At 40.6% G+C, this 12412-nt stretch overlaps 1 protein-coding gene across 1 annotated transcript in view; it reads right to left on the reverse strand.

The window, feature by feature from the left end:
• The window catches only part of LOC140371857 (FRAS1-related extracellular matrix protein 2-like), a 159670-nt gene that overhangs the window by 36833 nt on the left and 110425 nt on the right, over window positions 1-12412 (reverse strand). The window contains exon 7 of the mRNA XM_072459089.1: window positions 1687-1836. Coding sequence (XP_072315190.1) covers window positions 1687-1836 — 150 coding nt within the window. The remainder of the gene's footprint in view (window positions 1-1686; window positions 1837-12412) is intronic.

Consider the following 12412-nt stretch of genomic DNA (forward strand, 5'->3'; position numbering starts at 1 on the left):
CAATACCACAGGCTGTTAGACTGTGTAAAGCTGTAGATACTTCACTTCTGATGATAACAGGTCTGAGGGGAACAAGGAGAGGTGATCCAATCTATATTCCACTGACGAGTCGCCTACCTGCTCTACAAAGACGTCCAGCAATGTATTGTGACTTGTCTTGCAGATCAATTTTGGTGTTAATACTTATTACTGTAGATAACTTACCCCAAATGTTAAAAGATATGCTTGTGTATGCCATAATCAATGAGGGAAAACAGGTAAACATCCATGATATTGGCCTCAATAGTCACTGAAAGGTGTTTATTTGAGGGGGGATGTCTTAAAGGAGACATATTTAGCTTTTTCAGTTACTTTAGTATCGAGCTCTAACATGAGCAGATCATCATTTTATTTCTATTCATTGTAAATCACAATATTGATCCAAAACAACTGAGTCATAGAAACAGATCCAATGAGTTTTGTGTTACTCACTGTGTTACTGTTACTGCAGATACTGCAGATAATGCTGCATCATGTAATCATGTGGTCTTTGAGTACTCAGATGAGAAGTCAGGGTTCTGGCTTGTTAGCATTCATGTGTTTTTATCATGGAAAGCCAGGATTGGATTGTCACCAATAATAAAATACCAGTAATAGAGCTAACAGTTAGATGTCTTGTTGTTAGCCTTCTACCATGTTTACTTTGACTGGCTAACGTTACAGTACATGGGTAATTCGTTTAACAGTAGTGCCGGGTCTTTCTTGCGCAGATCTGTTGTACTTATGACTTGGATGTTGTACTGTTTGGTCAAAAAGCTCAAATGAATGGAGCCTGGACGAAAATCCAAGCCTGGAAGACAACCTGAGGCTTCATCGCCTTGCCTCCTCACCAGCGCACTGGCAAGGACATTCAGCTTCCAATCAAACCCCAGCTCACCTTATTCAAACCCCTGTCTCCCAGACGCTCTAGCCATCCAGCATCCTCCTCATTCTTCTGCTGGCCCTTCTCAACCACCACCAGTGTCCATGCCCCGGGGGACGAAGACATCTCCTAAACGCTCATCCCTCCCAGAACGCTCATCGTGTCTTTTGCCGCGGCCTGAGCGCCAAAGACCCTAATCATGCAATGAAGCCTTTCTAATGCTCGATTTTGTCTGTCTGGGTCTATAGAATAAACATCAATCGACAAATCAGCAAATCTTGTCCGTGTCCACACTGCAGTGACGTCAGGTGTGGAAGACGTGCAGCAGTGCCAGAGTTCTTTTCGCGACTGGTGCAGGAACCCTTCGAATGCAGCAAACAAAGCCAACGTTTTTTTACTTGCTATTGGGCATCGGAACTGAAAAGGCTGGATCCGTCATTTTCTTACACTATTCCTAGTGCGCAACACCAATAAACCATTCACACCATTAAGTGTCTTGCCCAACGACACATGTGCAGGTAACGCCAGGTAAGTGAGCATGCGTCTCCACCGCGACAATAACTTCCATCTTCAGTCAAGCTCCAGCCTCGATTTCCCATAAACGTCCGCCTCGTCCTAATCCCTTCCTCTCCCCTCGCTAAAACAACATTAGCCTGTTGTCTCCACGGCAACGGTCACTGTTGATTCTTGGCCAAACACTGAGTGACAGGCTGATGAGTGCACCCCATTGTTGGTCCTGCAGGGAGGCGCATGTGTCTGGACTGGCAGCGGCGTCGCGCACTTACCCTCGGCAGACACCGGGCTGGTCTTCCGAGAGTGCACCGTGACACTGCCCGAGCTGGAGAGGTCTGTGCCCGTCCGCCACACCTGCACCTCCACAAAACCCTCGCTCTCGTCCACGTGGTAGTCCGTGTCCCCCAGGTAGAAGATAGGAGCTGGAAGACAGGAAAAGGAAAATAATACATACAATAAAAGGCATAAGGAATACAAGAGCCACGTTTAGACCGGCCCTGACCTCAGACCGGTTCACTTTAGAGCGCTTTGGGACAGTTCAGTTTGGCGCATCTTATACAAAAAAAAAAATGTACTTCTGTTGGTCTGGGGTCTGTATGCAATTAGCTATATTGTAATGCATTTTAGACACAACAAAGCAACAGCTCAATTATAAACCTATAATATCAAATCCAACTTTATTTCTATTTCACTTTTTAAACAACAGAATCAACCAGAGTGTACTACGCAGCAGTAATAAAAAACATAGCAATGACAAAAAAAAAAAACACAGAAATGCAAAAAAGTCAACATTTCAATGAAAAGCCAAGGAAAACAGATTTAGATAAAGAGTTTTAAGAGCTGACTTAAAAGCAGAAAGTGACTGGACCTGTCTAAGGTGGAGGAGCAGTGCGTTCCACAGTTTTGGACAGAGTTTCCTCCTTGTTTTTAGAAACCAGTAACAAAGAATGATCTGCTGACCTGAGATAGTGTGTAGGTTTGAATCAGGTATTACAGAAAATATGAAGCGAGGCGTGAAGGCATTTAAACACAAATAAAAGGATTTAAAAATGACTATGATACATTACGAGACATTAAAACGAGTGTGATATGATCCTGTATTTTGTATCAGTGAAAAGGTGAGCAGCGCCTTCTGTACAAGTTGTAGTTGTGCCAGACACGTTTGGTTGGGACCTAAAACATATAGTGAATTGCGACAATCTAGGAGGTTAGTGATAAAAGTGTGGATTAAAATCTCAAAGTGATGCTATGAAAGAACAGGTTTAAATTGTGTGAAATGATGAATTTGAAAGAAAGAAAGAAACTAGTTTTGCGTTATTCTGGAAATGAAATTTGAAATCACTATCCAGTCTCACACCTAGGATTGGTCACTACAGGTTTCACATATTGTGTCGCCACTGGCAGTGTTGAATATCGAAGGTATTATAACTAAAAAGTGGTGTAGAGTTTAAGACATGATGCACTCCGTTAAGAATCAACTCTGTCAGCAGCTTGTGTCAGGGGTGGAAGTGCGCAGGAGCGAGGAGGGAACGGGCCAAAACTAAGAACACTAAGAGCTGGTAGTGAGTTAAAATCCCGAACATTTTGGAATGTTTTGAAATTCCTCGGGGGATTTTTTGGGGGCCCAAAAGGAGGACATGTCATCATGCACTGGACATATAATATTTTTAGGAGAATGATAAGATTATATTTTTGAGTCGATAAACAGGAAACAGCTGTTGCTAAGAATGAGAGCTAAACATATAAAGTAAAGGAATACTGCAGGTCATCGCAACATCAAGTCAGCGTCATGTTTCCACCTGATTCTGCCTTGTCTTTCATCCGATCATCTCGGTCAAAAAGACTCAAAGTGAGCCGGCTTTAGAAGAGCTTTCATGGCCCACTTTGGATCATCACTTAGGAGAACATACCGATCCGCTGCTTACTTTGTACTAGTACTACATCTATTACTAGTTTTGTTTTGTTGACAAGAGAAAAAAGTTACATTGCAATACATTATTTTCTAAATGTGTAAATACTACTTCAGGATTTATACCTTATTTTCAGTAGTAATTTGACAAATTAAGATGAATCAATGTATATTGTATTTATCCCCAAAGGACAATTCATGCACAGGAGGACTCATGAGCAGCAGACTTATGACAAAAGAGTTCTTCCTCTGTGTGTTTACTTGGATATAGCCATTACAGTAGATTGATTTACTTGTTTCAAAACTTAAAACCTTTTCAATACATTACCTCTTTTTATATGTATGAAAATATGAATGATCTAATTGACAAATATATTTTCTTACTGTGTGTCAAGCAATTGTTTTGTAAATCCTACAGCAAATTATGCTTAGGGAAAATTAAGTAAATCCCTATTCATCTGAATTCACGTCAAGAGACTAAATATTTCCTTTTTGCAGTTTACAAAGAAATACATTATTGCTTTAAATCTTGACTTTTGCTTTAAATACTATTGGTAAAATACTTTAATTTCAAAACAACTAAAATCAAGATTCATAATTCAAACCACGTTGACTCATATGTACTTTCCTGTAGTTTAATTGAGTGTCGAAGAGTCGCATTTACAAAGTGTGAACTGTAATAGGCACGTTTTGCCCTGAGATTAGCGCTGATTACAGGAAGAAATGAGCAAATGTTTCAAACGGAGCGGCAGCGGCTTGTCAACGCAGTAATTATGGCTTTCAACAGCACTTTCCAGCTTCCTGCCCCTGATCGGCCAACCAGCAAGATGTGTGCGCAACAAAACCGTTTATAGGATATGGCCAAAAGAGGGGAAATCAGGAATTGTCAGTTTTTTTTTTAAGTCAAGGGTAAAACTTAAGTTAATTATGAAAAACAACTAAAAGCAATTCATTCCAAGCATTTCCCCACGCATTTCTGCATCACAGAAGAGAGAAGTAGTGTAAATAAGGCTAAAACTGTGTATGCACTACTTAATGACATCATAAGGTGGGACCGGTGGTGGTTTATTATATTTTATCAAAGAGAGAGTGCGGTGAAACAGTTTGAATAAAAGACAGAGTATGAGAGCAATGTGAGAGCTCAAATGGTCAATTTTTTTTGTTATGGACTTTAAAGGTGCCATAACATGCTTTTTTCACGTTTCGTAGTCTATCCTAAGTGTATAATTGATAATAATAAGGGTTGTGCAACACCCTTAACATAATAGTTAAGAAATATCACCCATACCTTGGACCCCCTCACCAACCCGGAAATGCAAACGGCTTGGTTTGATATTCGCCCCCACCCTTGCGAAGAGCGATCTGGCTCCCCCGCCCAACCCGTGACGTAGTCTCAGAGAGCGTTTGTGGGGCACAAACAGCTGTGTGCTGTAAGCTCCGCGGTGCGCCGCTCCGCGCGAGTGAGTGAGAAAGAGTCTACTTTGAGACTAAATAAAACTGGTGTTGATTCTACAGCGTGCGCAGAACAGATATATCTATAGATCTATATATATATATATACATAAGTCTTATGTCCATCGCGCTCTTATTTCCTGGTTTTTCGGTATCGGATAGAACTTGTCTCTGTTTATTTTCCCAGTTGCTGCATCAACTACCACATAAACCTTCACCATTGTGAATAGTAAAAAGTGCGATATCATTAATGAAGTTTTGGGCCTCTTTGAACCGTGTTTCGTCGTAAATCGAAGCAGAAAAACTCCGGAATGGGCTTGTAGGGAGACACGGGAGCCTGGAGCAGCGCGGAGCCGGGGGGAAGGGGGCGGGAGGCGGCACACGGGGGGGGGGAAGGCGGGAGGGGGGTGGAGAGGGGGGAGGGGGAGGGGGGATGATGACGCGTGCTTGCCCTTATGACGCGGTCTTGCACCCACCGCCCGTCAGTTTGGAGATTCGAGGAAAAAATGAAATAAATGGAAAAAAAAACATGCTTTAATTTTATTTTTCTATTTTTCGGCTAAAATGTTATGCACTTTAAAAAATACATATTATTATTTTAATGAATTATATATAAGTGGATCTTTATTGAACATTTTGTTTTTAACCATTTTTAATCTTGTTTTTCCTGCTCCAAAAGACAGAAAAGAGAGGCCTGCTGCCAATTTTCATAGCATAGTGGGCGGAGATAGGGGGTAAGTGAAATCAAGGCTCAAAATACCAAAAATACAAGCCTGAATTGATCAAAATGTCCCTCTGAGCACACTAATGATGCGAGGGAACCATTAAAAGCTCAAAAAAGTAGATTTTTCACAACGCTCTATTGTTTTTACATGCAGTGTACTCAACACATCTCAATTTGCTTAAAATGACCTAAAACCTTTCATTAAATACATCTGACATTTTACATATTTATCTATAAGTACTATCTATATGGGCCCATATCTGTTGCTCTGGTGCACTTCTGAAAACAGTGGCAGGGCGCAGCTGCAGCCCGTGTTATTAGTGAAGGAGGCTGCGATGTGACTTTGATAGCGGGGCAGAGAGAGAGAGGAGACTATCAGGCTGACGGCTGGGCTGACAGGAGGTCCGGGGGTTATGGAGAGCCCGGTGCCAGCCTGGACCTGCCTCGATGCAATTAGTCTCCGGATTCCAGCGCACACAAACCTTCCCTCCCACTGGTTTCATTCACTTAACCCTTTCCTGGGCACTCCCCGACGCAGCTTTTAGACGTACTTTTGAAGACACCTTTGGATTGGCAATTCATGTTGTCGTATAAAGCTGGGAATTGCAAAGTTGCACAAGATTTGATACACAATAAGATGGTCATTAATTCTTTAGTCGGTTATGGTGTTTTAGTTTATTCGACTAATCATTTTATTGTGATTTATAGACCACAGCAGAACGAAGAAGATATAGAGTGAGTTAGTGCAAGTTCTTGGCGATAATAATGCATTTAATCTGCCTTTTTTACATGTAAATACACACTTTTCTATATACGTCGTTTTTGCATGAACTCTTGTGCCGTTGTTGTTCTGTAAGGACAGTTTGGGTCAGAAATATGGTCAGATCAGAGAGAATTGCTTTAGTTGACTACAGTCCAAGCACATTCACGCCAGGATCTGGATGCCTTTCTCCAGGTTTGGTGTCCAAGAATAATCGCACATTTTGCTGACAGTTATTTAAGCTGACATATTTAAATAAATTAAGGTGTTATCAGGTATGAATATTGGTAAAATCATAACATTGTATAAATTACATGGATTATGGCTCTTGTTTTCATGATGTTTTCCAGGTAACATTTGTGGAATTACATTACTTCTACCTATGTCATACCGACTGCTCGTATCCAACCAGGAAGTAACATCATAAACTTCACCAAAATGATCAAACTGGGGGAATTTTTAGTAAGATCTTAAAGGAAAAATAAGTAACTTTTTTGTTACTTTGTAAGTCCCTGTGATGGTTAAAAATATGTATTTTTGGGCGTTTGAAGTCTCTGGGCGGAAAACCAGCCTTTTTGGCATTCTTAATAGTTTTTACAAGGGATCACAATGTCTTAATTCAACAAAAATGAAGAAAAACTAAATCAAATTGCTTTTATCCGTTTTTCACTGTCTCCCTCAGAGGCAACCGTTGTTGTGATTTTGGGCATTACAAAAAGAAATGGAATTGAATTTTAGGTTTGTTCTCTGACAGTGTATTTTCACAAGGAGGCTGCAGGGGGAGCTCTATGGATGAAGTTACTTAGACCTAAAGATCTATAATTAAATGCAGACAACAACCAACGGTCTCATTTTGACCCTGCTTTTACAGTATACAGTATGACAGATTTCACTTTATTACATTGGGTACAGCCACTGCATTTACTGACATGAACTTGAATTAAACTGTTTGAATAAAACTAAATAAAGTATATTCCCATTACACCAAGCCAGAGCACAAAAACCTTCCCACTGTTTCCTTCACTTCACTCCTGGCCCTTCTCCTCTTTCAGCTGCCTCGAGGCTCAGACCTGTCTCTACTGTACTCACAGCTCCACTGGGACGTGTAGCTACAGTCACACAGCAACAGTCAGAACAAAAGTGTATTTATGAGGCAGCAAAGGGACAGAGAGCGAGGACAGACATGAGGTCAGACGCCAGGTATGGACGTTATGACAGAGGAACGTCAGCACGCTTTAGAACCATGTACTCACACTACTGTGGTATATGTACTCACTCTACTGTTGTGTATGTACTCACTCTACTGTGGTATATGTACTCACTCTACTGTGGTATATGTACTCACTCTACTGTTGTGTATGTACTCACTCTACTGTGGTATATGTACTCACTCTACTGTTGTGTATGTACTCACTCTACTGTGGTATATGTACTCACTCTACTGTTGTGTATGTACTCACTCTACTGTGGTATATGTACTCACTCTACTGTTGTGTATGTACTCACTCTACTGTGGTATATGTACTCACACTACTGTGGTATATGTACTCACTCTACTGTTGTGTATGTACTCACTCTACTGTGGTATATGTACTCACTCTACTGTGGTATATGTACTCACTCTACTGTTGTGTATGTACTCACTCTACTGTGGTATATGTACTCACTCTACTGTTGTGTATGTACTCACTACTGTGGTATATGTACTCACTCTACTGTTGTGTATGTACTCACTCTACTGTGGTATATGTACTCACTCTACTGTTGTGTATGTACTCACTCTACTGTGGTATATGTACTCACTCTACTGTTGTGTATGTACTCACTCTACTGTGGTATATGTACTCACACTACTGTGGTATATGTACTCACTCTACTGTTGTGTATGTACTCACTCTACTGTGGTATATGTACTCACTCTACTGTGGTATATGTACTCACTCTACTGTTGTGTATGTACTCACTCTACTGTGGTATATGTACTCACTCTACTGTTGTGTATGTACTCACTCTACTGTGGTATATGTACTCACTCTACTGTTGTGTATGTACTCACTCTACTGTGGTATATGTACTCACTCTACTGTTGTGTATGTACTCACTCTACTGTGGTATATGTACTCACTCTACTGTTGTGTATGTACTCACTCTACTGTGGTATATGTACTCACTCTACTGTGGTATATGTACTCACTCTACTGTTGTGTATGTACTCACTCTACTGTGGTATATGTACTCACTCTACTGTTGTGTATGTACTCACTCTACTGTGGTATATGTACTCACTCTACTGTTGTGTATGTACTCACTACTGTGGTATATGTACTCACTCTACTGTTGTGTATGTACTCACTCTACTGTGGTATATGTACTCACTCTACTGTTGTGTATGTACTCACTCTACTGTGGTATATGTACTCACTCTACTGTTGTGTATGTACTCACTCTACTGTGGTATATGTACTCACTCTACTGTTGTGTATGTACTCACTCTACTGTGGTATATGTACTCACACTACTGTGGTATATGTACTCACTCTACTGTTGTGTATGTACTCACTCTACTGTGGTATATGTACTCACTCTACTGTGGTATATGTACTCACTCTACTGTTGTGTATGTACTCACTCTACTGTGGTATATGTACTCACTCTACTGTTGTGTATGTACTCACTCTACTGTGGTATATGTACTCACTCTACTGTTGTGTATGTACTCACTCTACTGTGGTATATGTACTCACTCTACTGTTGTGTATGTACTCACTCTACTGTGGTATATGTACTCACTCTACTGTGGTATATGTACTCACTCTACTGTTGTGTATGTACTCACTCTACTGTGGTATATGTACTCACTCTACTGTTGTGTATGTACTCACTCTACTGTGGTATATGTACTCACTCTACTGTTGTGTATGTACTCACTCTACTGTGGTATATGTACTCACTCTACTGTGGTGTATGCATGTACTCTACTGTGGTATATGTACTCACTCTACTGTGGTATATGTACTCACTCTACTGTGGTATATGTACTCACTCTACTGTGGTATATGTACTCACTCTACTGTGGTATATGTACTCGCTCTACTGTGATATATGCATGTACTCTACTGTGGTAGATGTTCTCACTCTACTGTGGTATATGTACTCACTCTACTGTGGTATATGTACTCACTCTACTGTGATATATGCATGTACTCTACTGTGGTAGATGTACTCACTCTACTGTGGTATATGTACTCACTCTACTGTGGTATATGTACTCACTCTACTGTGGTATATGTACTCACTCTACTGTGGTATATGTACTCACTCTACTGTGGTATATGTACTCACTCTACAGTGGTATATGCATGTACTCTACTGTGGTATATGTACTCACTCTACTGTGGTATATGTACTCACTCTACTGTGGTATATGTACTCACTCTACTGTGGTATATGTACTCACTCTACTGTGATATATGCATGTACTCTACTGTGGTATATGTACTCACTCTACTGTGGTGTATGCATGTACTCTACTGTGGTATATGTACGCACTCTACTGTGGTACATATACTGTGGTATATGTACTCACTCTACTGTGGTATATGTACTCACTCTACAGTGGTGTATGCATGTACTCTACTGTGGTATATGTACTCACTCTACTGTGGTGTATGCATGTACTCTACTGTGGTATATGTACGCACTCTACTGTGATATATGCATGTACTCTACTGTGGTATATGTACTCACTCTACTGTGGTATATGTACTCACTCTTCTGTGGTATATGTACTCACTCTACTGTGGTATATGTACTCACTCTACTGTGGTATATGTACACACTCTACTGTGGTATATTTATGTACTGTACTGTGGTATATGTACGCACTCTACTGTGGTATATGTACGCACTCTACTGTGGTATATGTACTCACTCTACTGTGGTATATGTACGCACTCTACTGTGGTATATGTACTCACTCTACTGTGGTGTATGTATTCACTCTACTGTGGTATATGTACTCACTCTACTGTGGTGTATGTACTCACTCTACTGTGGTATATGTACTCACTCTACTGTGATGTATGTACGCACTCTACTGTGGAATATATACTCACTCTACTGTGGTATATGTACACACTCTACTGTGGTATATGTACTCACTCTACTGTGGTATATGTACTCACTCTACTGTGGTATATGTACTCACTCTACTGTGATATATGCATGTACTCTACTGTGGTATATGTACTCACTCTACTGTGGTATATGTACTCACTCTACTGTGGTATATGTACTCACTCTACTGTGGTATATTTATGTACTCTACTGTGGGTTATATACTCACTCTACTGTGGTATATATACTCACTCTACTGTGGTATATGTACTCACTCTACTGTGGTATATGTACTCACTCTACTGTGGTATATGTACTCACTCTACTGTGGTATATTTATGTACTCTACTGTGGGTTATATACTCACTCTACTGTGGTATATATACTCAATCTACTGTGGTATATGTACGCATTCTACTGTGGTATATGTACGCACTCTACTGTGGTATGTGTATGCACTCTACTGTGATATGTGTTCATATATATTTCAAACAGACCATTGTTATTAAGTAAATACTTAACAACTTTTATTTAGCATGCCCTACTTTTAATTTTTTTTTTTTTTTAGCACAGTCTATAAATATAATTTTCTGAAGTGTTCTCCACTGCCAGCACTCTGTAATATCAATCACAGAAGTGCAGAAATATCAACTTTAACCTTATTTAAAAATGTATAACTTTTAAAAATGATTTTTATCAGTGTGTTTATTAATATAAACCATGAGATCGATCTTCAAAACAACATTCACAATATTATCTACATTTCAAAATACTTCCCACCTCAACCACACCATGCATTAGGCTAATCCTCCCTGCGCTATATTGTTAGTCCTGCCCAAAATCCTGGCTCCACTCACTCTGGGTCCCTCAGCGCTGACTATTGATAGCTGTGAGACTGTGAGTTGCCATGACAATCGAAGTTAGCACCTTTGAAGCGGCCCTCAGCTTTCATCCCCAATCCAAAGAGAGAGAAGATTTGAAGAGATAAATGCGTCTGAGTACTCGCGCACAGATCTACAGTGAGCCGGAGGAGGACGCGATATCAACAAAACGCACAACAACAGGAGCTGAACCAAATCAAATCAGCATCCGGCTGTCGACACAACTGCCACCAGCAATCACCAATCAGAGAAACACCGGCTTATTCCACATCAGATCATTATTCAGGATTGCAATGGTATTTCACACCTTAAAATATAACTTTCATTAAAACACTTTCTTTCCCACAAAAGAAGATAGTGTAAAGGTACACTGCAGTACAGTACTTTATTGTCCCTTGGAGAAGGCGGAGTGGGACCTGACACATCAGATCAGCTGAGCTTCATTAGTTCAGACAATGGGCAATTAGCTGAGCTGAACCAGAGTGCCCAAAGGAAGAGGAGAGCTGAGCATATTAAGTTGATAAGTTTCATTTGCTAAATGTTTTTGCTAATTTTGCCACTTACCTCTCTGTCTCATTCTTTGGCAGCACTGACTTCACATTGTGCAGCGATGACAAGAGCACACTCAGGGCCCTGGGCTAAACTCCAATACACTGATCTAACTCCACAGTTACCCAACTAGGGCCGCAAAGGGCCGGAGAATTCTGGGTGAATGACAAAAAACTCAGAAAATGTCAATGGGAATTTTAGCTCAAGGTCAAAACTTTATAATTGAGCCGCCCAGCGAGAAACTCTAAGAGACATCGATTATCAAGGCAGCAGAACCACAGCTTCTGACAGCACATTTCACTCACTTGTCCAGTAATTACCCAGACCAGCTTGTGCTATGTTAAATGTATAAATGTGCTGTCTCAAAGAGAATTAAACATTGCGTGAAGTTCAGTGTCGGTCGATTACAGGCGCAGTGAACGGAGCAGAAGACTGATGTGTGCGTAAGGTCTGAGAGTGTGTGAATGAACAGAGGAGGAGCAGAATCCCAGAGGCACTACACTGTACGGAGGATGAACTGTGAGTGACACCTCCACCACAGAGGAGTCTCTTCTGGAATAGAGAGCCTCACTGTGGAGTAGTGTGCAGCTGGAATGTTCAATGACAC

Source organism: Eucyclogobius newberryi, unplaced genomic scaffold, assembly GCF_026437365.1.
Source record: "Eucyclogobius newberryi isolate DKJ021-1_F unplaced genomic scaffold, fEucNew1.0.hap1 SCAF_10, whole genome shotgun sequence".
Classification (NCBI taxonomy): domain Eukaryota; kingdom Metazoa; phylum Chordata; class Actinopteri; order Gobiiformes; family Gobiidae; genus Eucyclogobius; species Eucyclogobius newberryi.